Source organism: Trichosurus vulpecula, chromosome 9 (assembly GCF_011100635.1).
Source record: "Trichosurus vulpecula isolate mTriVul1 chromosome 9, mTriVul1.pri, whole genome shotgun sequence".
NCBI lineage: Eukaryota > Metazoa > Chordata > Mammalia > Diprotodontia > Phalangeridae > Trichosurus > Trichosurus vulpecula.
In genome coordinates, this window is record NC_050581.1 from 117,404,687 (window position 1) to 117,430,801 (window position 26,115).

The window sequence follows — 26,115 nt, forward strand, 5'->3', positions numbered from 1 at the left end:
TCTAGCCTCTGTGGAGATGAAACCTTGCAAGGAATTCATTCTGAAATAAAAGAAAATACCAGAAACACCAGAGAGATCATCTGGTGCGAGGGTCTTATTAATCTTTTTGGTGTCAGGGACATCTTTGAAAATCTGGTGAAGCCTTTTCAGAAAAATGTTTCTAAATATATAAAATACATGGTACTCCAGAAGAAACCAATTATACTGAAATATAGTTATCAAAATGTATCTAAAAGTTCATGGACCCTAGGTTAAGCACCCCTAATGTAGTCTAACTTCCCTGTTTTAGATGAGGAAAAAGAGGTCCAGAGGACAAAACACCAAACACAAGTTTGACACAACATGTCAGCATTTATTAATCAAAGATGAAGCAAACCCGAGATGGTGAGTTCTTTCCCTTTTAAAACCCAAAGCTTGTTTGTGGTAGATGGTGGCTCTTTAAAAACGGTCATTTAAAGGTTGAATACTATAGAACAACTCTTTCTTTTCAGAGTCAAATACTAGTTTAAAATGGGCCGAAATAAGGGGTCCCTCCTTTAAATTACTTTGGGTGGGGAATCTCACTAATCCAATGAGATACTTCTGATGTTTAGAACTCAGGTGAAATACCCTTAAAGCACTTTTAGCCTTGAGGTAGCATAATTATGCTGAATTAGATTTTTTTTTGTTTTGTTTTGTTTTTTTTGTTACTGTGAATGGAGGAAGAAACCCTAGATACCCATTATTAGCCAAAATCAGGCTAAATGGGTTTCAGGAAGTCTCCCATGAGGTTAGTGAAATTTTCCTCTTCTATCTTTATAGTACAGACACAGTCCTGTAGAGTATTAAAACAAACAGGAAGGTCTCTGACTGTACAACAGATGATTGACTTGACTGAAGACCATCGGCAGTAATAACCGCAAGAACAACAATAGGTAAGTGGAGTGAAAAAACCCAAAACAATTTATATTTTGGCAAGGGTGGTTACAAATACAATTTAAGAACAAAAATTACAACATCAACTAGCTGAAAACAAAGTATGAAGGATGTCACTTCAAAGGGTTTTTTCCCCCCTTTTTCTCAGGGGAGAATGCATTTAAAAAAAAAAGAGACAGGATTCTTTTTTTTATACATTACAAAAAGCCTGGGCTGGGACATCGAACAGAAATATCCTAAGCCAGGACGCTGCTGACCAAGAGAAGCTCTTCTTCACTGACTTCACAAAAATCACAAGCAGAGCATCAGCACAGGACAAACTGTTTCTCTTAGTCTCAAGGATGCTGTCCCTTGCCCATTTTGCTGCTGAGTTCTTTTATTAACATGCTCAAATGCAGAGCTCTCTTCACAATCATCTCTGAGGATCCACAGCAGGTTTTTTTTTTGCCTTTTTTTTTTTTGAAAAACAGAACACAGAGCAACATCAATCCAGAAAACAAAACCACACATATTCATCCTTCAGAGATAAAAAAGAAGAGTCAAAGTCATTGGAATAAAATTGGGCTCAGAAGATGCATATCAATACTGCTAACCATATTTCAAAGTTATCAAAAGCCCCTTCTCCCCTCAGTACTAAGGAAATGGCAAGGCTTGGAAAGGGTTGCTTGAATCAGTCTTCTCTCAAGGGAGAGCATAATGTAAAGGGGTTAACAAGAACTGGCTAAGGTGGAGCTTCCTTTTGTTCCACAGGTTGCTTGTAGTCCACACCGAACCCAGGAGATACCACTGAACTCTACAAAAGTGATGCTGTCATTTTGATGTACCGGTGTAACTTAAAAAACAACACAACTTGATTTGCTCAGCTTTACTTTTCCCCACTGCAAAAGGTACATCCTTAGACCCCCATGTTCTTGAAAATCCAGCATTTCTTTCCCTTCACTCTGTTACATACATCCTCATTTATTCACTTTTGAAACTCAACTATAGGACCACAACTGTCCATAAAAACAGAGGGATCTGGTCTTCTGAGCCATATGTCATTTTTAATTAGAACTGAGCCCAACAAAAAAGGCTTGAAACCTGTTGGGTTCCAGTCATACGGCACAACTATGCGAGTAAGACTGGAGTACTGGGAAGAGATTTTATAGAACAGATTTAGACTATAAACAAAAGGCTTAAAACTTCTTGACGTAATCCATATCTATCCCTAGCATGCAGTTTGCTAGATAGTATAAGTGATACAGATGCATGGTTAACAAACAGCACCTCATTTTAGTTTTTATTTTGGAAATCAATTTGTCAGGGCTGCTCTGACAATACATACATATATATATACATATATATGTACATACACATATACACACACACATATGTGTGTATATATATATATATAGTCTCTTACAGCACCTTCTCTCTATTACTTTTAAAAGACCGAGTTCATGTATTTAAATAGCCAAATATCCCAGTTACCTGTGGCGAAGAACTACTGCTGTTCATGCCATTTAAAATTCAAGATCCAAAAATTAGAAAAAAGGTGGAAAACCTTGGAAACATTAATGACATTTCTGTTGATTTCTGGATTCATCTGATACAAAACAGACACTGCAGAAAAGAATGGAGTCAGAAAAACATCAAAACATGAAACGGTTTTGAACAATGCTATATCCGTGTTTCACCAGCATGAATCATAAATCGGATCACAGTTCTGAGATCTAGACTGTGAGCTAACACAGTGCCCGTAAAAAGGATTCAATCTGCTTCCAATTCATGTAGCCAAAACAAACAAATAAACCAAAAAAAACCCTTAAGGTGAATGAATAAGGATTGCTGCTGGCTGAAAGTTCATCGTGTGTGTGTGTGTGTGTGTGTGTCTAACTACATGCTGTCATGCTTTTCACAGGTGTTAGCCATACTGGTCACATGCCCATGGCAGAGCACTAGCTCACCTGGTGATGAAAGGTAAATAATTAGGTCAGTTCTATTACCATCATCATCCACAATGAGAATTATACAACCCCAGATACGTAATCACTTGGGCAGGTCCCAGTGAGTCATACAACTCAAAAGAAAATGGAAAATGGGAAGAGCCTCTAGATCTACTATTACCTTGCTATAAATTTAATAATCTTTATGCAATTTTTGTGCTGCTTCTGTGATTCCCTTAGGACAGATTCTCAATCACTCCGACGGAAAAAATCTTATTGCAAAGCATGTCAAGCCATCAAGAGAGCTCAAAACTACACTTTATATTAAAGGTTAAAGAGGTGTTCTAGTCAAACACAAACTAAATTACTTCCCAAATAAGAAAAATAGAACACCAAATATCCTGAACTCCCCAATTACAAAGCCTTTTTTAAAAAAAATTCCTTGAAATAGTAAATGTTCCCAACTTTTTGAAAACTAACAAATACAGTTGACATCTGGGAATGTCTAGTTGAGTGAGAGAACATTGTAAAAGAATACAATTGAGGGCAACTCCCTTGAGTCCAGAAGTATTTTTTACTTTTAAGTTACAAAAAAATAACTTTTTCCTCTTTAAAAAGAGTTTTAAAACTGATCATTCAACAGCAAAACTAGCAGATATCTCTGAACAACAGAAAGGGCTCTCCTATAGAGGAACAGGTCAACTTCTCAGCAATATTACTGTCACCTGCTGATGTGGAAAACTGGAAAGAAAAAGGTGACAGCAGCTTAATAGAGAAGTTTTTTAAGAAGTTAAAGCCCTTGTTCTAATGGATGACAATTTAGTCATACTAACTGTATAGAGACACATTTATTTTTAATTGGCTCTCTGTCATCCACAGGAGGCTGAAAAAATCTCAGATCCTCCCTTTTCTCTTCCTTTAAGACAGGGTTTATTGATGAATGACCTATGTTTCAGCACTGTACTCTCTTCAAAGAATATCCAAATGCCTTGGGATCACCTGTAACATGTGTACCTTTCAGTAGATAGCACAAACATCACAGTTTCGTAATGTTCTAAAGAGAGTTACTCAAAAATATCCAGGTAATTTTAAATTTCAAATCTAAATGCTACAATTCAGAGCATATTTTTGACATTCTCAGAGGTAAAGACAAAGGAAGAGATCAGAGGCTGTAAATCTTTTCTCCCTGGGAAGATGGGGACAGAACCAGTTTCTGCAGCTTTGTTAAAAAACAAAACAAAAAAAAAAAAAACAAACCAGCCAATAGCAGTAGCAGCAACAAGAGAGGAAAAAAAAGAGAAGATTTTACACTTTGGACTTTGTATCAGGCACTTAAATCGCTGGAGAGACACATGCCATTCTGAACCAAAGTGTGAAAAATGGGTTAGAAACATTATGAAATTAAGTCTAAGAAATGGAATTTCAGCAGCAAAGTGGAGGCATAGATTCAGCCTCTACCCATCCAAACAGGCTGAGACATGTTTTCTAAAATGCCCAAGACGACAGCAGCAGCAGCAATGGCAGGAACTGTTCTGTAGTGTCTGTTTTCCTTCTGTGTTGTGGTGTTGACAGGAGTTTCTGTGTCAAGCTGAGAAGGCACGGGGGAGAAGGGAGATGCTGTGCCTAAATTCCTGGGTCATTCAGGTCCACACTTGAACCAAACATTTTCACCAGCTGCTCTTCATAATTAGAAATATTCCTCTTCATAATGTCCATGCAGGGTCCGAGCAACCTCTCAAATGCCTGGACATCCATAACTGCATTTAAAATGAGAAAATCAAATGGATAAGTGATTAAAATAATGGCATATCTGTAAACCATTCCTTATCCATTTCAGTCCCTGGAACACAATTCTTCATCTTGAGGCATTAAAATTTGAGGCCTAGCTCAGGTACCATACCTCTTCCATGAAATGTTTCCTGAAAGTGATCTCTCAAATTTTCTCAGAGCAATTTGTCTGGGCCTCTCCTTTGTTCCTATTACACTATACTATGTGCGTGTGTGTGCGCGCGCGCACACATGCACACACACACAAAATGTAGTGTCAGATACCTCTTCAATAACTCTCTCTCCCAATTACACTGTACTCTCTTTAAGGGCAGTGGCTAAGCTGTTTTTCATCTTTGTATTCTTAATTCCAAGCATAACATGGCCTTAAGATGTAGTAGGAACTTAAAAATGCTTCCTACTTGGATTTCAAATCCATATTTTACATAATTTTTGTAATACTATGCACTTGGGGGAAAAATAAGTATGATACAACTTAAATATCATGTAGACAGCAGAGATCACTAAGGGCCTTAGAGATGTCTAGTCTAATATTCATTGTACAGATAAGGAAATTGGAGCCTAGGGAGAAGTGATATTCCCAAGGACACACGGAAGTATTAAATAGGACAGCCAGAATTTGAACCCAGGTCCTCTAATACCAAATGCAGTGTTCATTCCATTGAACCACGTTCCGCATTCATGTGCCCATGGGGCCTCAGATCACTCTACGATCAATGGAGGAGTTAGGTACTGATTTAGCTACAATTCGGATCTAAAGGAGATTGTGATTCACCTGCCAAGAGTATATGATCATCTTAGAATAACAATACAATGCCAATTCTTAGGCACACTCTTAGGACTGAGACTGTGAAGACCAAAATGATAGACCCCCATGTTGAAATCTGAGCTTAAATGTCAGCAGATGGATAAGAGGAAAGAAGTTTTTGAGAAAAGAAAAAAAAATGCACAAAACCAAATAGCTTACCTAAGCATTTGACATCTCCAACTGCATAAGCAGAAGCTGCTCTGGGTTTGTTGGTAACAAGAGCAAGCTCTCCAAAATACTGTCCTTTTTGACACCGGGCAATTTCCACTTCATCCTCTGTGTCCTTGTTTGTCTATAGCAGGGCGAGAACATTTAGTTACCATTTTGAATAGGCTGTGAAAATTTTAGCTGTGGACAAGAAAATTTTCATAATACACAGTATATTCAATATGATTACTGAGTAGCTATAACGTGGAAAGTTACACTTCTACTGTACATTATAATTTATACCGGTGAACAATTAGATTATGGTTTAAAGGAACCTTTACCACATTGTCCTCTAAAGCTTAAGGAGTTTGTTTTGGGTAGCTTCTTAGCTAATGATAGCAGTTAGGTATTCTGGGATGAATTTTATAGGCTAAGAGGTAGGGTATTCTTTGTGGATGGTGACCATTTGAAGTTTGGGCAAAAATACAAGAACATAAGTTGAACTGACCCTACCTAAATAACAGAGACTCCTTCTTGATGAAGGGTCAAAAGATATTTTTTTCAGTCTATGTTAAGAATTTAACTTCCTTAAGCAACACTTACATAGAGCCAAACCAAGGCTTTTAACATAGTCAAGACTGTTGTTATTAACCAACCATAAGCTGTTTTTCATTAGCATGAGGTGCCCTTTTGAGTGCATAAAGCATATTGGGCAACTGCCTAACAGACATTATGAAGTAGCTGTCCTATAGATATCTTACACCAAACATTTCCAAAACAGAACTCATTACTTTATTTTTTTGGTAAAACCCACCCCTCTTCTGAACTTTCCTATTTCTGTCAAGGAGAACACCATTCTTTTGGTTGTCCAGGTATGCAAGCTGTTATCCTGGTCTCCTTACTCTCCCTTACCAACCTTTGGGAAATCCTGTCAGTTCTACCTCCGCGATATATCATATCCATCATCTTTTTTCTTTATTCACACAACTATCACCCTTACTTTTCACTTGGATTACTTTAATGGCCTCTTAATTGTTTAACCTGCCTCCAGTCTCTCTCTCTCCTTGAGCTATAGTCCACATAGTTGACAAAGAGATTTTCCTAAAGCAGAGTTCTGACCATGTGTTACTTCCTTGCTCAGTAAACTCCAATGGCTCCTTTTACCATTAGGATCAAATAAAAACTTCTCTTTTTGACATTTAAAAGTCCTTCATGACCTGGCTCCATCAACCTTTCCAGCTATATCATGCATTACGTCCCTTAATTCATACTCCATGGCCTAACCAAACAGGCCTTTTGCTGTTCTCCTATTTCTATACCACTGTACAAACTGTCCCCTGGACAAGCAATGTGACTACTCACCTCTGCCTCTTAGAATCTCTGGTTTCCTTCAAAGCTCAGGTCAATCACCAACTTCTACATTAAGCCCATCTTCATTCTCTTTGGTACTAGCACATGGTCCCCCAAATACCTCCCACAAAAAAAACCCTTATACAATGGCTAGAGTTGTGGTACATGAATGTAATAGAATACTATTGTACTATAAAAATGATGAGCAGGCAGACTTCAGAAAAACCTGGAAAGACTTATATGAACTGATGCTGAGTGAAATGAACAGAACCAGGAGAACACTGAGCACAGTAACAGCCACAGTGTGCGATGACTGACTCTCAGTATGCAAGGATCTAACACAATTCCAGAAGACTCATGATGGAAAATGCTATCCACATCCAGAGAAAGAACTATGGAGTCTGAATGCAGATGGAAGCATACTATTTTCTTTTTCTTTTGTTGTTTTGTTTTGTCTCTTCCTTCTCATGATTCCTCCAACTGGTTCTAATTCTTCACCATGACTAATGTGAAAATATGTTTAATATGAATATGTATGTAGAGCCTATATCACATTGCATGTTGTCTTGGGGAGGGGGAGAAAATTTAAAACTCAAAATCTTTTGAAAGTGAATGTTGAAAACTAAAAATAAATTAACTATTAAAAATTAAAAATAAAAACAAAGGGAAAAAACAAAAAAAAACTCCTTATATTATTTTTATCATAATGAACTTGACAAAACTCAACAAACACAAGTTATTTCCTTAATATAAACAACAGAAAAAAAGCTTGTATGTGACTCTTTTAGTTTCTTTAAGATATATATATATATATATATATATATATATATATATATATATATATATATATATATATATATATCTGGGAATATATATATATTGGGAAATCTTGTCAGTTCTACTGTCACAATATCATATCCATCATCTTTTCTCTTTATTCACACAGTTATCACCCTTACTTTTCACTTGGATTACTGTAATGGGATTATACACACACACGCTCTATACATACACACACACACGTATGTATATACGCATATATGTATATACATATATATGTATGTATGCATGTATATATACATATACATATACATATACATATACATATACATATACATATACATATATATATATATATATATATATATATATATATATATATATATATATATATATATATATATATATATATATATATATAAACACAGTAGTTCCAACACTGCCAGGAAAAATTATTTCCTGTATAAAAATCCTATAGTAAACACAATATTTACTTTTTCTTCTACTTGAAAAAAACATTTAAGTATTTAATTACCGCAGATTGCCATCATTTATTAATATATTTGTTTGGCAATTATGTGCTTCACTAAGTAAGCAAATTAATATTTAATTACTAGACTTATAGTCTATAATTTAATTACTAGACATATAAAGTAGTCTGTTATGTGTAGGAAGACAAATTTTAAGATAATAAAAAGATTGTAAAACTACCATGCTTACTTACATATTTGTATTTTCTCAGTGTAAATCTCAGCTTATGCCACTCCAAATTACCCTCTTCTATCTGAATTTCTCCTGTCCTTTAAAGCCCAGCTCAAATTCCACTCTTTGAGGGAATTCCCTCATTGGAAGTGATCTTCTGAAATTTCACTGAACATCTATACCTTTCTAAGGATATGCATTACATTCTACTTTGTATTTCATTACTATACACATTTAACTTTCCTACTAGGCTGACAGAGTTCCTTGAGGGTGGGGCATCAGATTTTTTTTTGGGCGGAGGTTTCTGTCCACCCTAAATGACTGGCATATATATAGTTAGCACTCAGTAAATGTTGAATGAATGAATAAATGAATGACTGTTAACCAAAATTTTTGATTTAAGATAAACAATAGTTTTAAACTGCGATCCCAACAAGCTACCAGCTCCTCTGGCATAAAAACTTTCTGATTAGGCACTAAGTTATGGTAACAAATCTACCTTTTTGGTATGATGGTATAGACTTCTCTACATATTTATTAAATTTTTAAAGTGACTGTCACTTCCATGAACAGTGTAAGGCAATAGGTTTCACAAAAGGTCTGAATAAGTACTACAGATGATACCTCATTATGAGGAGCTACAGAGGACCTCTTTTGTGGTAGAGTTTGTTATAAGAAATGTGTTGACAGAATGAAACTGGGCTGACCTCAACCTGTCTGAATTACTAAGTGACAAGAAGTACCTTCAAACCAATGGTAGAAAGAGCAAGATAAAAATACATACACCACTGCTATTCCTTTCCATTTTTAGCTCTCTGGTCTTTTTATGTGTTTCTTTATCTGTTCATTGTACCTATACCACAGGGCTCTTGTGAGAACAAAATGAAATAACGGATGTGAAAGAACTTTGAAAAAACAGTTAAGTACCACATGAATGTAGGGCATTACAGTAACACTTTGCATATTCCATTTATCTCACAATTCCAACCTTTTGGGACTAAGTCATAAAATAAAAAAGGCCTCTGAGCAAACAATTAGTCAGCAAATATTTATTAATCTCCTACTACATGCTGGATGTTATGCCAGGCACTGAGCAACCCAAATTCTATGTATTAAAGCATCTTTATCATTTTATTTAAAGGAGGGTTCAACAAATCTCTAACTGGAAGTCTGTATGTTCTTATTTTGTGATACAATTCTAGCAAGATTGTGCTTGCTGGTTTCTCCTATCATGGTGGGTTAGAAACAGTAAATTAAAAGGCTGAGGACTGCTAGGGGCTGGTTTACTAACAGCAATAATAACAGTAGTAACAAACATCTCTTTACCACCTTACCCATTGTAAAACCCTTTCCTCACAAGAGCCTTGTGAAGTAGAGAGTGAAAATGTTATTATGATGAAGAAACTCGGAAGGTTCAGAGAACTCACTAGTTAGCAAGTGCTGGGGTAGAGCTTAAATCTAAGTTTTCTTTTTCTTTGTTTTCCTTATTATTTATTTAATATTTTAGATTTTCAGCATTGATTTGCACAAGAGTTTGAATTACAAATTTTCTCCCCATTCCTACCCTCCCCCCACTTCAAGATGGCATATATTCTGGTTGCCCCATTCCCCAGTCAGCCCTCCCTTCTGTTACCCCACTCCCTCCTGTCCCCTGTTCCCTTACTTTCTTGTACAGCAAAATAAGATTTCTATGCCCCATTGCCAGTATATCTTATTTCCTAGTTGCATGCAAAAACTTTTTTTTTTTGAACATCTGCTTTTAAAACTTTTGAGTTCCAAATTCTCTCCCCGCCTCCCTCCCCACCCACCCTCCCTAAGAAGACAAGCAATTCAACATAGGCCACATGTATATCATTATGCAAAACCCTCCCACCATACTCATATTGTAAAAGACTATACACTGCTCCTTCCTATTCTATCCCCCTTCATCCAGTTTTCTCCCTTGACCCTGTCCCTTTTAGAAAGTGTTTGCTTTTGATTACCTCCTCCCTCTATCTGCCCTCCCTTCTATCGTCCCCCTTTTTTATCCCCTTCCTCCTTCTTTCCTGTGGGGTAAGATACCCCCCATTGAGTGTGTATGTTATTCCTTACTCAGGTCAAATCCGATGAGAGCAAGATTCGCTCATTCCCCCTCACCTGCTCCCTCTTCCCTTTCAATGAACTGCTTTTTCTTGCCACTTTTATGTGAGATAATTTACCCCATTCTATCTCTCCCTTTCTCCCTCTCTCAATATATTCCTCTCTCATCCCTTAATTTGATTTTTTTAGATATCATCCCTTCATATTCAACTCACCCTGTACCCTCTGTCTACATATATATATATATGTACACACACACACACACACACACACATATGTTCTCTTCAGCTACCCTAATACTGAGGTCTTATGAATTACACATGTAGGAATGTAAACAAAACAGTTCAACTTTACTAAGTCCCTTATGACTTCTCTTTCTTGTTTACCTTTTCATGCTTCTCTTGATTCTTGTGTTTGAAAGTCAAATTTTCTATTCAGCTCTGGTCTTTCCACTGAGAAAGCTTGAAGTCCTCTATTTTATTAAAAATCCATATTTTGTCTTGGAGCATGATACTCAATTTTGCTAGGTAGGTGATTCTTGGTTTTAATCCTAGCTCCATTGACCTCCGGAATATCACGTTCCAAGCCCTTCGATCACTTAATGTAGAAGCTGCTAGATCTTGTGTTATCCTGATTGTGTAAATCTAGGTTTTCTAACTCTAAATTCAGCATTCTTTCCCAGTATCCTACTTATATTCCCCTGAAAACGTGCAGTTGATAGTGAAAGAAAAGGCATAAAAACGATAAAAAGGAGACAAGAACCATAAATGCTTAGTAGTCTGGTGGCCATTTAGTGTGTAAGAATGAACAATCCTACACACCTCAAAAGTTCCTGAGGACCTAACTGTATTAAAACTCTATGAAATACTTTATGTACATGCTGATGACTTGAGTTATTAAGAAAGGAACAAATTATGCTTTTTACATGCTATTTAAGATGGCATGGATGTATGGCAGTTCTAGAGAGATTTCCATAAAAAATGGATCAAATAAAGTATCAACACTGAAAGAGTTAAATCTTTCATTATTTAGAAAATTTAATTTTTTCCCCTAGATTAGCTCATTACCCAATTAGACTTGATCAATCTGACATGACATGCAATTATTTTGGGGGGTATTTTGGAAGTAAAGGTATTTCAGAGGTTGGCCAAGATGTTTGAGTATGTAAGATGACGTAACTGTTGAAGAGTGTGTTGGCAACCAAAAATGGGCTCCTTAGCGCTTAGTCAACAAGTGCCCTTGACTAGTTTGGCTTTTTCCCCTGAACTGAATGCTGTTTGTATGTTGGACTGGAGTAAGCTTGTCGGCCCCTTCACCTTGCTTCCCTTGCTTAAGCTGATGGAAAGAACCTGTGCTTTCCTGGTCAACCCCTTCACCTTGCTTAAGCAGATTGAAAGAACCTGTGCTTTCCCCGGTGTACCTTACACCCCCGCAGAAGCCGGATGGTTAAAAGCAGCTCCCGTTGGAGCCAGAGGCTGCTATAGCTACAGCTACAGCCACAGCCACAGCCACAGCCACAGCCACAGCCACAGCCACAGCCACAGCCACAGCCACAGCTGAAGCAGGAGCTGCCAGTGGCAGAGCTGACCTACGGGAGGAAGCTGAACAAGGACTTCAGGCCAGTGGGTAATCTTTTTACCATAGAGGGGGAAGCATGATTTTGCTTTATGCAATCATGCTTCTCTGTAGCCTCCTGGTTACTCTTTCAAGGCGTACTTATTGGGCCTGGAAGCTTTTGATCAATATATCAAAATGGGCTTGCTGGTTCATGGGTTGGTTACTGTGGAGCCTAAATATATGTTTTGATTCCTCTGCCTTTTACTTTGAGAGTTTCTTATATCCAGCGGTTCCGAACCTTTCAGACATGTTTATGATCCTCTTTGAGATTATAAACTCTGCCCTCCTAATACAAAGGGTAAATGTTATGTGATTATGGATCCCAAGAACCATTAAGTGTTTCTGGTTCTAGAGCACTTTCCCTCCTCCCTTAATGCCATGTGAACAGCATATTCTCAGTATTTTATGGAGTGACTGTCAAGAGGGACAGGAACCAGAGAAAACACTAAGTGATAGAATAGGACTAATTTTTCTAATTAATCAATCAATAGGCATTAACTGAACACCTACTACATGCCAGGCACTGTGCTAAGCACTAGGTATACAAAGATAAAAACAGAACAGTCCGTGTTATCGAGGAGTTTATGTTATACCTAGGGAGACTATGCACATATACAGGAATACAGGAAACCCATACAAAGCAGGGAATGGGTGATCTTAGTAAGAAGTAGCACCTAGGGAACCTAGAGTGGTCTCCTGAAGAAGGTAGTGCCTAAGCTCTCTTAACAAAGACCAAGGATACAAAGAGGTGGAGGTGAAGAAGGAAGGCCTTCTGGGGGTAAGACAATGAAAAAGCCTTTAGACAAGGAAGGCAAGTCATGTATTAGGAAAAGCAAAGATGATGAGAGACGGCCCCTATATTTTCCTTCTTTTGTCTTGAGTGATTCAATCTTTAAACCAGCCTCCATTTTGGTATAAACTGAGCAGGCATGTCCACTTCCCTGTGTTTGGTTTTACCTCCTGTCCAGGTCTCTTTCATAATATATTCATACCAATGTCCTTCTCACAGGGCCCAACTAAGACATTACAAACCCAAACTTAAAACATTGCTCCCTTGGACTTAGTAACCATAGTCGCCCTTGCTTTTACCTTCTTCTGGAGGTAAAGCTGAAAATGGCTTTTAGAGAGTACTCACTTAACTGAAAGACATTTTTCTCTCCTTGCCATGCCCTAAAAGAGCAATAAAACTTTTACTAGGTTGCACCCTAAATTGTGTGTGCTGTAGAGTTTTCCCATAACAAAATCCAGTTTGGCTGTCATGGAAGTACATGGAAAATATATAACATATGATGAATTTATTATATATTTTAAAAGAAAAATAAGCATTATATAATCCAGATTTGTAGTTTTGTGTTCCGTCTTCTTTTTCTGTTCTACTATATATATGAAAATACTCATTTTATGTGGTGTTAAATTCAGAATAAAAAAACTTAATAAAAAATGCTTGAAGAATCATTTAAAAAGAAAATTTGAAAATGTGAAATGAACAAATAAACACTATTATAAGCTGTTATCTATGGAAATGGCTGTTATAAAGACTTGTTTGTTTTTGATGGGATTCTCTGCCATGGAACTTTATCTGCATGTTAGTGATTAAAATGCAATATTCAACACATTTAATTGTCTGGATGTATTCTTTGCTCATCTCTAAGTATTTAAACACATTTAAAAATCCAAAGCCTAAATTTTTTTTTATTGGAAACTGTCTTTCAATTCCAGAAAGGAATACAATATCTATACATCAGTAACCAAACTACGCATAGTGAAAATAAGAAGATTCACTGAAACAATGTCACTTTCATATCTCATAATAAAACTGACAATTCTGGAAAACAATGCAAAATCGAAATTGTGTACTGCTAACTTCCTGCCTCATCTACACTGGATCCACCATTATTTAAAATTCCAGTAAAAGGACATAAGATGATATGTAAACTTACCTTGCTTTTAATCAGGATTTTCACTTCTCCCGACTCCACAATATAAAAGCTCTCTGCTTTCTCACCCTACAATATGGGGAAGAGAAAGGAGAGAATCATGTCTGTTATTACACTGCAGTGTATAGTCATATCCTAATTTATTTTATACTTTACAATGTTCTCCACATCCTATTAACAACATTTTTCATTTGGATGATGAGCTAAGATTCCTAAATGAGAGGCTCTTTGTACCTGAGGATATCAACCAACCTACGCGTGAACGACATGAGTTATTCAAGCAGCAGCCCCTTCGGCAGCACTCGGTCTCCTAATGTTGGACATTTAACACATACACAAATCAGTTCAAACACATTCGTGTTGCCACTACACACGAACATTGTTTTTCTCCCTAAAATTCATTTAACAACAGCACATTGTAATAACATGGGCACTGATGTAATAAAAAGACACCCCTAAGGAATGTGAGCTGGCACAAAAAAATACTGTCTTTCCTTTCTTGGCCACATGTTTGCTTAGGTGGTATCAGGTAAAAGGGGAAGTATAATCAAACATAAATGGTGCTAGAACTAGAGTTGAGAGAGGCCTATCAAGGGCCCAGATACCAGAGAGCTCTAGTCATTGGGGTGAGTGAGAAAACCACTTTTATCACCTAGCCTGGGCTTAAGGCAGAGCCGCTTTAGGTTGCTGGGAAGAATAAGAAAAAGTCCTACAGTTAGCAAACTCCTTCTTCCCTTTTCTCTAAATCCCTGTGATTCAGAGTTGAAGGCTGCCTATGTAAAAACTCTTTCCCTACTTCCCTTGCCCCTAGCCTACACAGTCCTAATCATGTACTGCCCTCCCTTTCCATTTTGTCAATGGAACTGACATTCTACTTTTAACCGTTTAATCTAGCTCCTCCCAGAAGACATTGCATCTGAAGTTATCCTCTCTAGTACTGGACCCATAACCATGAAGTCAGTCTTCTGGTTTACTGCTGACCCTGGGAAAGTCACTTAACCCCTATTAGCCCCAGTTTCCCCGGCTGTAAAATGGGAATAACAGCACCAACTTGCAAGGTTGTTGCAAAGATCAAATAAGATGATATTTGCAAAAAGGACTCAGAAAAGTGCCCAGCAGAGAGCAAGTTCTATATAAAAGCTTATTCCCTCCTCATTTCAGTTCTGGACTAGAATGGAGGTTTTTGGTTTACTGGATAACTGCTCTGTCTAGTGCCCTTTTTAGATGGTTTGGGTTTATGTGGGAGAGGCAGGCTCCTCTATGCCCTCTCAATACCAGATAGTTTTGATGAGTGTGATTTTTTTAATATAATTTGAGATCTGGAAGTGATATTCACTCTTCATTCCTACATTTTTCATCACTTGCTTTCAGGTTCTAAACCTTTTGTAATAATAAGAGAAACACAAATCAAAGGAATTCTGGGGTTTCATCTCATATTCAAGAAAATGGCAAAGACAAAAGATAGGCAAAAAGTCAATAATGGAGGGGCTACATAAAGACAACTGTTCCACTGTTAATGGAACCATGAATTGGCCCAGCAATTTTAGAGTTATGCTAAGAAATCTGATCCATTGCCAGATACCACTGCTTTACCTTTACGACATCTCTCATACTCATACAGCCACCTAGTTCACATCTTGCCTGAACAATTACAGAATAGGTCTCATGGCCTCCCATGCCAATCTATCCTCTGCCAACTGGAAAGTACTACCTTTCCCCCTTTGAATGAGCTCCAGTGGCTCCCTATTACCTCAAGATAAAATATGAGCTTCTTTCCTTTGCATTTAAAGTTCTTAATAACCTGAAACCTTCCTACTGTTCTTCTCACACTTGACTCTCCTCCACATAGTACACAGTCCAGCGATGCCGGTCACTTGTAGCTCCTTGAACATGGTCGTCCAACTGACCCTTCTGTACCTTTGCACTGGTTGTCCCCTGTGCCTGAAATGCTTTATCCTTTCCCCTCCATCTCTTGGGCTTCCTCAGCTCAGGTCTGACTTTCTATTGCAAGTGCTGGTATCTGTTCCAGTCCCTCTTGCTACTGGCACCTTCCCCTTTCAGATGGCCTTCCATTCACTCTGAATATATTTTTATGCACCTCAATTTTTACATGTCTACCCCACTATATTGCACACTCCTTGATGACAGGGTCTGTTTTTGCCTTCTGTTGTACCCCTGGCATGTAGCTGTACACAACAAATGTTTAATGACTGACTATCTGACTGACAAAATGTCCACCCATTTTACAGAGATCCCACTCCAAAGCACATATATGATCAAGAAGGTAAAGTCAAAAAGTCAAAATACTCTTAGAAACATTTTCTGCGGTACTTAAGACGTGGAAACAAAGACGATGATAGATGATTGAGGAATGGCTAAAAAAGTTGTGGTACACAAATGAAATGGAATATCACTGCATGTAAAGAACAATGAATACAAACAAGTCCAAGATGCAATCGAAGTCTTATATCGGGAGTTTTTAACCTTTCTTTGTGTCATGGACCCTTTTGGAAATTTGGTGAAAACTATGTACCTCTACTCAGAATAATGTTTTTAAGTGTACAAAATAAAACTCATAGAATTACAAAGAAACCAATTATATATTAAAATATAGTTGTCAAAATATTTTTTAAAAATAAGTATATGGGGCTCTGTGTGGCCTGGTCAGCCCCAGCTCTAACCTCTCCCTGAGAGGTCCTGCCTCTGCCCCAATGCCCTCTGGGCCCTCCTGCTTAGGATAGCAGCACAGCCCTAAGCTCAGCCAGCCTTGGAACCCTGGGGAGCATGGGATGCGTGTGGGTGGGGGTGCATGGGGTGGAGGATGGCAGAGGGGCCAGGGCTCAGGGTGAGGTGGAGGTGGCCTTAAGAAGCCTCTCCCTGGAGGGGGGGCCTGGTCAGCCCAAGTCTGCCAAGTCCTGCTTATTAGGAAAATACATGTAAAACCATGGACTAGAGGGCAGTGATTATATGGGAGAATCATCCATAAGAAGACATACAATGAATTCTAATGAATGTGGTGAAACCTTCAGGCTGTCAAGATATTAGGAGACACCCTGTTTTCCAGAGCTAAGGGCCAGCAAGCAGGCTGTGCCCTGACCTTGGCGTAACAACAATTCTTTGCACTCACCCTCTGGATGATCTCAGCCACAGCAAAACCCCAGAATTGGTACTTATAATTTCTGTTATTTCTCAGGTGATCCTGACCTGAGAGCTGGAACTACAGCCTTAAGACTAGAGACAATCACAAGGCTCAATGACTCCAATAACTAAGAGACACAACTAAGAGACACTTGGGTCCCACAGGACCCAAGAACACCAGTATTGTCCCAAAAAATGCCAACTGTGGGAACTATTTATTCAAGACGTAAGAAGAACTGTGTTGGGTCCCACCTTTTTCTGGTTTTTATGCTTAAAAACCCTATCCCTGCCATAAGCCCTCCTCCTGAGGAGGACTTCTCCTTGCAAGTGTTTTCCTCACTTTGAAATTAAACTTGTGTATGATTCCTGACTCTCCTATCTCTGGCCTGCTTTGTTCAGCTCTGGTCATCCACAAGTTAGAGACTGGTTCTGGTCCAGCTGACAAGGCAGATGGAACATCTCATTAGACATCAGAGAATTCAGAGTGGACAGAAATCCTATCAATGTCATGAAGGTGAAAAAGGCTTCAAAGACATTAGTGAACATTAAAGAAATCAGACTGGAGAGAAATCCTATCAGTGTAACCAATGTGGGAAAACCTTCAATTAAAATGCATACCTTACTGTACATGAAAGAATTCATACCAGATTAAAACCATACAAATGTCCTGAATGTGGGAAAGCATTCAGAAAGAGGAGATACCTTACAATAAATCTTAAAATTCATATTGGAGAGAAATCCTATAAACGTAATCAATGTGGGAAAACCTTCAGCCAGAGAGGAAGCCTTAATTCACATGAGAAAATTCATACTGGAGAAAAATCTTACAAATGCATTGAATGTGGGAAAGCACTCATCTCCTATTCGGTCTTTACTGTATACCAGAGAATTCAGACTCAAAAAAAACCATCTAAATGTGAGAAAGCCTTTAGACAAAAAAGACACATTATTGCATAATGGAGAGAAATCTCATAAATGTAATGAATGTAGGAAAGTCTTCAGAGAGAGAGGACACCTTACTATATAGCAAAAAATTCATACTGGAGAGAAAGCCTATGAATGTAATGAATGTTGGAAAACCTTCGGATAGAAAAGGAAACTTGCTGTACATCAGAAAATTCATACTGGAGAAAAACCATTTAAATGTAACATACATGGGAAAGCCTTCAGGGATATCTTGTTATACGTCAGAGAAATCACACTGGAGAAAAATCATTTATATGTACTATATGTGGAAAAGTCTTTACAGACAAGAGTTACCTTACTATGCACATGGAAGTTCACATTAGAGAGAAATTCTACAAATGTAATGAATGTGGCAAAGCATTTAGCTCCAACTTAGTCCTTACTATGCATCATAGAATTCGTATAGAAAAGCCCTATTTTGAATGCAGGAAAGCCTTTGGGCAGAGGGGAACCCTTAATGATCATCAAAGGGTTCACACTGGAGAGAAATTCTATAAATGTAATGAATGTGGTAAAACCTTCAAAGAGAAATCTTATTATATATCACAACTACACACTGGAGAGAAACCTTACGTTTTAAGTGTGGGAAAGCATTTAGGCAAAAGGGAAACCTTGCTGTACACCAGAAAATTCATATTGGAAAGGAACCTTTTTAAGGAGTAAGAAATGAAAAAAAAAAAGGATTTACCTGACTCTCCTCTTTGCAGAGGTGGAAACTACAGGTGTGGACCCTTAAATACACTCATTTGGTAGGTTGGTTTTGTTAAAATGCTCTCCCTGCCCTTTTTCTTCTTTGTTATAAGTAATGGCTTGCTAGATAGGAGATGGAAAAGGGGATATATTCCAAAATCAAGATGACATAAAGAAAAAATACATAAATCAAAATTTTACAATGAATAAATGTCATCAAGCATCAGAGATATTAGTCGAATATGTCAAAATGGCTCAGCGCAAATTGATTCCCATAACAAAGACAGTACGAAATATTAATCCTAACTGCAGAGTGAGTCCAAACTCTCAAGCCCTGTTCACAGAATTTCAGAGTTAAAAGGGACCCAGAGGTTACCTAATCTAACCCATATCTGAGATCAAGTCTACTCAACATCTGAGCCAGGGAAGATCTAGGGAAACTCTGCTGACAAGGAATGCCAGACCCAGCTGTGGATAGCAGTGGGGGAGAGAAAGAAAGAGCACATGCTCTGTGAGTACAGAAGCAGAGAGGGGCTGTGGTCACTTACAGGAGGTTGGAGGTTTGGCTTTGGTTCCAGGCTGGAGGCGGGGGGGGGGGGGGGGGGGGGGGGGGGGGGACCTGAAGATCAGAGGCAAGAGGCACCATCCCCCATACCCCAGGGCTAGAAAATTACAAAAATTAAGCTATTACCACAAAAAATGGACAGGCAAAGGAGAAAGACTCCAACCACAAAAAGCTACTATGGGAATAAAGAAGACCAAGGTTCATCTTCAGAAGGGGATATTGAAGAAAATAAACCCCCTTTTAGCCCAAAGAGTAATGTCAAATGATCCCCTCCCCAAAAAGAATTCACAGAAGATCTTAAAAAAGACTTTAAAAATTAAATGACAGAGATGGAGGAAAAACTTTAAAGACAAAAAAATAATCCAAGAAAAACAAGAAGATTATGAAAGGAAAGTCAACCAATTAGAAATGGATCCAGAATCTTAAGGAAGAAATTGACGACTTGAAAATTAGAATTGCTTAAGGCAAAGCCAGCAAAATCATAAGAGATCAAGAAATAATTAAACAAAATATGAATAATAGATTATGAATTAAAATAATATGATTAAAAATAGATATTTGAAAACTATTAAATATTTAATGGTGCATATTTTGTTTTAAAACACATAATAATAATAGTACTAAAATGGGTTTTCCCTTAAAAATGTCTGGCTACCACTTAGAAAAATTATGAAAGTATAGGATGGTTTAAAGATATAACTTAAATACATCAACAAATCAACTATCAGGTATTTGCTGTATGTTTGAAACCGCAGAATGTGGTTAGTTTTAATTTATAAGTAAAGGATAAATGAAATGTAACGGTTAGGGAAACATGAAAAATTAATAGTTTTCAAGTTCTAAGTTGTGGTTACTGAAATTTTGCTATCTGAGGTAAAATTCTTGGACTGTAATTTACTGTTGTTTTGAGTTTTGATTACAGCAATGGTTATCTGAGTTGACATGAAGCCAAGAGTAGAAAAATGGGATGTGCTGCAGTCTGAGAACTGTTAGAGGTGGATGTCTGTCTCTGGGAAAAGTTGAAGGGATGACCTTGGCATCGCCTAAGGTAGGAGCCTCTTGACTCAATTTCCCCATTGTACTATTTCCTTTCTGAATAGGAAATTTCCCCACCTAGATAATCCTGAGCCTTGTTTTTGATACCCTTTAACAAGATAATTGGCTGTCAGATCTGATTCATGCCTGGAAAAAAAGCTAAGGAACTTTCCCCCTTGTTTTGGTACATGTCAGGCCAGTCTGTACCCTTGAGGGGATGAGTCTTGACACTGTTATAGTTATGTCCCTCTCCTTTTCATTTCATGACAAGTTTCAATAATCAGGGCAAGTGAGAAGTGGAAGCTTTGTAAGGACTATATACTAAATGATCAATTAAATGACTGATACTAGAACATCTGAGTTACTATAGTAAGATGTCAAGTATGAAAAATTTTATAATTTTAATCTGTATTTGTGGTCAAATTATAATACAGGAATGATATCCTCTAAAAGGGGGAATGAGACAAAGTAATAAGACAAAGATACAATGTAAAAGTTCTCTAATTAAATGGAATAGTAAATTATGAGAAAACAAGATTAGGCTGTTTTCTCTAAGAACTATATACATATGTATATGGTTGGCTTCTAAATATATCTAGTATGGAAATCCAAGCTTAGGATATATTTTAGTAATAAGTTCTCAAAATTGGATTAAGGATTTTACCTATAATATTATATTGATAATTATAAAGAAAGTGAAATTATTTTTCCATTTTAAAAGAATCTGTCTGAGAATTTTAAAAGACAGAAGAGTCCATTTTACAAGTTAGACCCTCATGACATTTTTAAAAAGATTCTTATATGAGGTACAGGGTTAATTTAGATAAAGATAGAAACAGCAAGTGGCACATTTTTAATGTGTTTTTTAACTGAAATTCTCTGAAGTTTCAGGATCAGAGAATCAATTTCAAGAGATTGTACTAGGCTCTATTAAGTCTTGCTACTAGCAGAATTATCGAGGAATCTCTTCAAGTAATTTGGAACCAGAGAAGCAGAGCCCCTTTTCACCTCTATCCTGAGAATGAAACCTATTTCAGAATGTCCAAGGCAAGATATACAGGAACCAAATGACTACATGAGACATCTGAGACTCAAAAGGTACTGATTAAATGGGGAAAGGGGTAGGGAAGGGGTCACTAAGACTCAAGGAGACTTAATGTTAGTTAATATTTATGATCATTATTGTATTGCTTTGGTCTTTTGTTTCATGGTGTTTTCTTGGTTACCTTGGTGACGTGTAAATCTCCTTTCTCAAAATTAATACATTGTGAGCTCTCCAACTAGTTTGATCTGTAATGTGCCTTATAATTCTGATTATCAATAAATGAAAAACCTTACAGATTTGGTTTATAGATCACTGATCCAGTGGGCTGCCCCCATGAAGCAAAAGGGGGAAATTGAGGAAACTGAGAGAATTAGGACAGGAAGTGGTTAATTGTGGGAACTGAATGAACCACACTGTCTCTACCTTGTGACTCGATTCTGGAGCTAGTTTAGCTCCCTTTCTGTTCAATTATGGGTCTAGTCCAAATTCTGTCTTGTTAGAAAACTTTATTCAATTATGGGAATTAGAAGAAAACCTTATTGTATCATTTGAACCTACCTCTGCACAGCTGTAGAGACCCTTAACTAATGACTTAGGTTATGCTGATCAGAAACCCAGTAAGATCCAAAGATTGATGCAAGGGGTTTTCTCCCAACTTGCAAAGTCCTTCTCTTTCCTCCAATCAGAAATCAGATTACCTAATTTTGTATCCTGGCTAATTGTTTCTTTTTAATTATTTGGTCTTATTTGTTTTTAACGTATAAAAATCTATATTCCCTTGTACTCGGGATCTAACCCTAAGCTCAGGAAGGGCCTAGTCCCAATTTGTTAGGCAACTGGAATGTATTACTTAATAAATTGAAATGCTTGGAAGATCAAACCTTTGTTTCTTCAGTCATTTCATCTTTCATTTGCCACATATACTTTCTAAAGCTACGAGATATATTCTTAACTAAACAAGAGACAGAGGCAATTACTACCTGTCTGACCACTGCTTCTCAGTCTCCTCTGCAAAATCATCATCCATATCACATCCCCTATGGATATACCTGAAGGCTCTCTTAGCCACCTTTTTTCTCTACTGTCCCTTGGTGACCAAATCAACTCCCATGGGTTGAATTATCATCTCTATGCATAATAAATCCTAGATTTGTGTATCCTGGCCCCATTTCTTTCCTGAGCTCCAGTCCTGCATCACCAACTGCCTACTGGACATTTGAAATTCAACATGTCCAAAATAAAATTAATTATCTTTCCTTCTATACCCACCCCACTACCACATCTTTATCACTGCAGAAGGTACTATGATTCTTCCAATTTCCTAGTTCTTGGCATTATCTTCAAACCACCACTATAATTCACCCCAAATATCCTATCAGTCACAGATCTTTACATTACTATATTGACAATATTTCCTGAATTCATCCCCTTCTCACTAATCACATAGCTACCATGTTAGTTCAAGTCTCCCCACTGGTATCCCCTACCTCAAGTCTTTTCCTACTTCAATTTAGCCTCCATATAGCACCCAAAATGATTATCCTTGTATAGATTTTACTCAAATTCCAATGGTTCTCTATTCCCCTCCTCAAACTTCAATGCCTCTAAAATAAAATATCTTGTCTGTCTGGCTTATGAAACTCTTTACAACCTGGCTCCAGCCTGTTTTTCTAGCCTTAACTTTCTTTAACTGTCCTTCCCTTTGATCCTCATATACAGTACTCCATCTTGTCTTCTCCAAGTCCAGAATGGACTCTTTTTGCCTGTGCCCATAGTAGTACTCATCTATTTCAAGACTCAGTTCAAGTGTTAACTTTTACATGAAGAGCACCTTTGATGCCTCAACTGCTCCTGTCCTCCCCCCTTCTTTGAGTTTAATTACCTTGAGTTTATCTTGTATTTATTCTATACAGACTTATATATGCACATGTTATCTTCCCTGAAAAGATACGAAGTACTTCAGTCAAAAGACTGTTCCATTTACCCATCTCTGTATCCCCCAAGGCCTACCTCAGTACTAGGAACATAATAAATTCTTGCTGACTGACTGATGAAGTAGATTTAATGAAATCCTAGAATCAGATTAGTTAAGTCATTAAAATTAATGTTAAAACAAGAAAGGAAATCCAAAGCATGCTTACCTGAGCAATAATTCGTTCTCCATCTTTATAGTTCTTCTCACCTATTACATCCACAATCTTCATTCTCTCTGAAACCTGCAATAGTCCACAACCCACTGGTTATTGGACAATTCAACCAAAAAACACTGTGAGCCTCCATCAAATACACAAAAGCATTAAAATACCATCAACAAGAAGTGATATATACAAAAGAAAAAATTTCAAAGCTGAAAAATACGTTAGAGATAATCCAGTCCAACCCCATTCATTTTATATATAAGGAATCTAAGGAACAGACGAGGAAAGGGACTTTCTTTTAGCTAAGTGCAATGCAACTTGTTCACAATACTCATCCCATAGAAGTCATTGGCATAAGGGACAAGGGTTCTATTATCAAAAGGATCCTGTTACAAAATTAGTTTTATCTTTAAAACAGGGAGTCCCATAGCAAGGACTATGAGAAAAAGATTATAACAGGACTCTAGTATATTATTACTCTTTTGTTGTTAATAATTCATTAAAAATATATGAGGCCAATTTCTCAGATAAAATTAGCTTTCTGGGTTTCTCCGGACATTTGTATTTGAATTTGAAAGTTCGTACTCAGCTTTGGTATTTTGATCAGAAAGAATAAAAAGTCCTCTATGCCACTGAAAGTCCTTGTTTCCCCCCAGAGTTATATGGAGTGTATTTAGGCTTTGCGTGTGTTTTAAACCTCTCCCTTTTGTCTTTTGGGATATTATAAGATCTCTCATTTTTATTGGAAGCTTCCAGGTCTCATGTGATTCTGACTGTGCTTCCTTAGTAGTCTGTTTCTTTCTATATACCAACAGTAATTTTTCTTTGATGTAGGAGCTCTGGATTTTTTATCATGTTTCTGGAACTTTCAAAGAATTTATCAGTGGTTTCTATCTTTGCTCCCGGTTCTAATAGATCTGGGGGGTTTTCACCTATGATTTTGTGAATGGTTTCCAGTCTTTTTTTTTAAAAAATAAATAAAATCATGCTTATCAGGGAGTGTAATGACAATTTTTAAAAAATGTACTTTTTCCAATTACATGTAAAAACAATTTTAACCATTCATTTTTTAAAAATTTGAGTTCCAAATTCTCTCCTTAACTACTTCCTCTCCCCTCTCCCCTCTAAGAAAATTTTAAAAGTATGCTTCAATTTGCATTCAGACTCTATCAATTCTTTCTCTAGAGGTGGATAACATTCTTCATCATGAGTCCTTTGGAATTGTTTTAGATCACTGTATTGCTGAAAATAGCTAAGTCATTCACACTTTATCATCATACAACATTGTCGTTCCTGTGCACAATGTTCTTCTGGTCCTGCTCACTTTACTTTGCTTCAGTTCATTTAACTCTTTCCAGGTTTTTCTGAAATCAGGATGCTTGTCATTTCTTTACAGCACAGTAGTATTCCATCACAACCATGTATCACAACTTTTTTTAGCCATCCCCCAATTGATGGGCATGTCCGCAATTTCCAATTCTTTGTCACCACTAAAGAGCTGCTATAAATATTTTTGTGCCTATAGGTCCTTTTCCTTTTTCACTGATCTCTTTGAGATACAGACCTAGTAGTGGTACTGCTGGATCAAAAGGTGTACACAGTTTTATAACCCTTTGGGCATAGTTCCAAATAGCTCTCCAGAATGTTCAGATCAATTCACAACTCCACCAACAGTGCACTAGTATCCCAATTTTCTCACATCCCTCTGACATTTGTCATTTTCTTTTCCTGTCATATTAGCCAATCTGATAGGTGTGAGGTGGTAGCTCAAAGTTATTTTAATACAGCATTTCTCTAATCAATAATGATTTAGAGCATTTTTTCATATGACCATATATAACTTTCATTTCTTCATCTAAAAACTTCCTGTTCATATCCTTTGATCATCTGTTGTTTGGATCTCTCCATTCTTTTTTTTTCCTTTATTTATTTAATATTTTTTAGTTTTCAACATTGATTCCCACAAGATTTTGAGTTATAAATTTTCCCCCCATCCCAAGATGGTATATATTCTGATTGCCCTTTTCACCAGTTAGCCCTTCCTTCTGTCACCCCACTCCCCTACCCCTTAACCCCTTTCCCCTTGCTTTCTTGTAGGGCAAGATAGATTTCTATACCCCATTGCTTGTATCTTATTTCCCAGTTGCATATAAAAAATCTTTTTTTTTTTTTGAGCATTTGTTTTTAGAACTTTAAGTTCCAAATTTTCTCCCTTCTTCCCTCCCCATCCACCCTCCTTGGGAAGGCAAGCAATTCAACATAGGCCACACAGGTATCACTATGCCAAACACTTCCGTAACATTCATGTTGTGAAAGACTAACTATATTTCCCTCCATCTATGCTGACCCCCTTTATTCAATTTTATCCCCTTGACCCTGGGCCTTTTCAAAAGTGTTTGCTTCTGATTACTTCTTCCCCCTATCTGTCTTCCCTTCTATCATCCTGTCTTTCTTATCCCCTTCCCCCCTGCTTTCCTGTAGGGCAAAATA

The 26,115-nt window shown here is 37.3% G+C and overlaps 1 protein-coding gene across 1 annotated transcript in view; it reads right to left on the minus strand.

The window, feature by feature from the left end:
* Positions 1-331: 331 nt before the first annotated feature.
* PRKAR2A (protein kinase cAMP-dependent type II regulatory subunit alpha) overlaps positions 332-26,115 on the minus strand; it is a 127,125-nt gene continuing 101,341 nt past the window's right edge. Inside the window, exons 8-11 of the mRNA XM_036739019.1 lie at positions 23,629-23,703; positions 14,052-14,117; positions 5,596-5,728; positions 332-4,597 (exon numbers count right to left, since the gene is read on the minus strand). Of these exons, the coding sequence (XP_036594914.1) occupies positions 4,464-4,597; positions 5,596-5,728; positions 14,052-14,117; positions 23,629-23,703 (408 nt within the window). The 3' untranslated portion in view covers positions 332-4,463. The remainder of the gene's footprint in view (positions 4,598-5,595; positions 5,729-14,051; positions 14,118-23,628; positions 23,704-26,115) is intronic.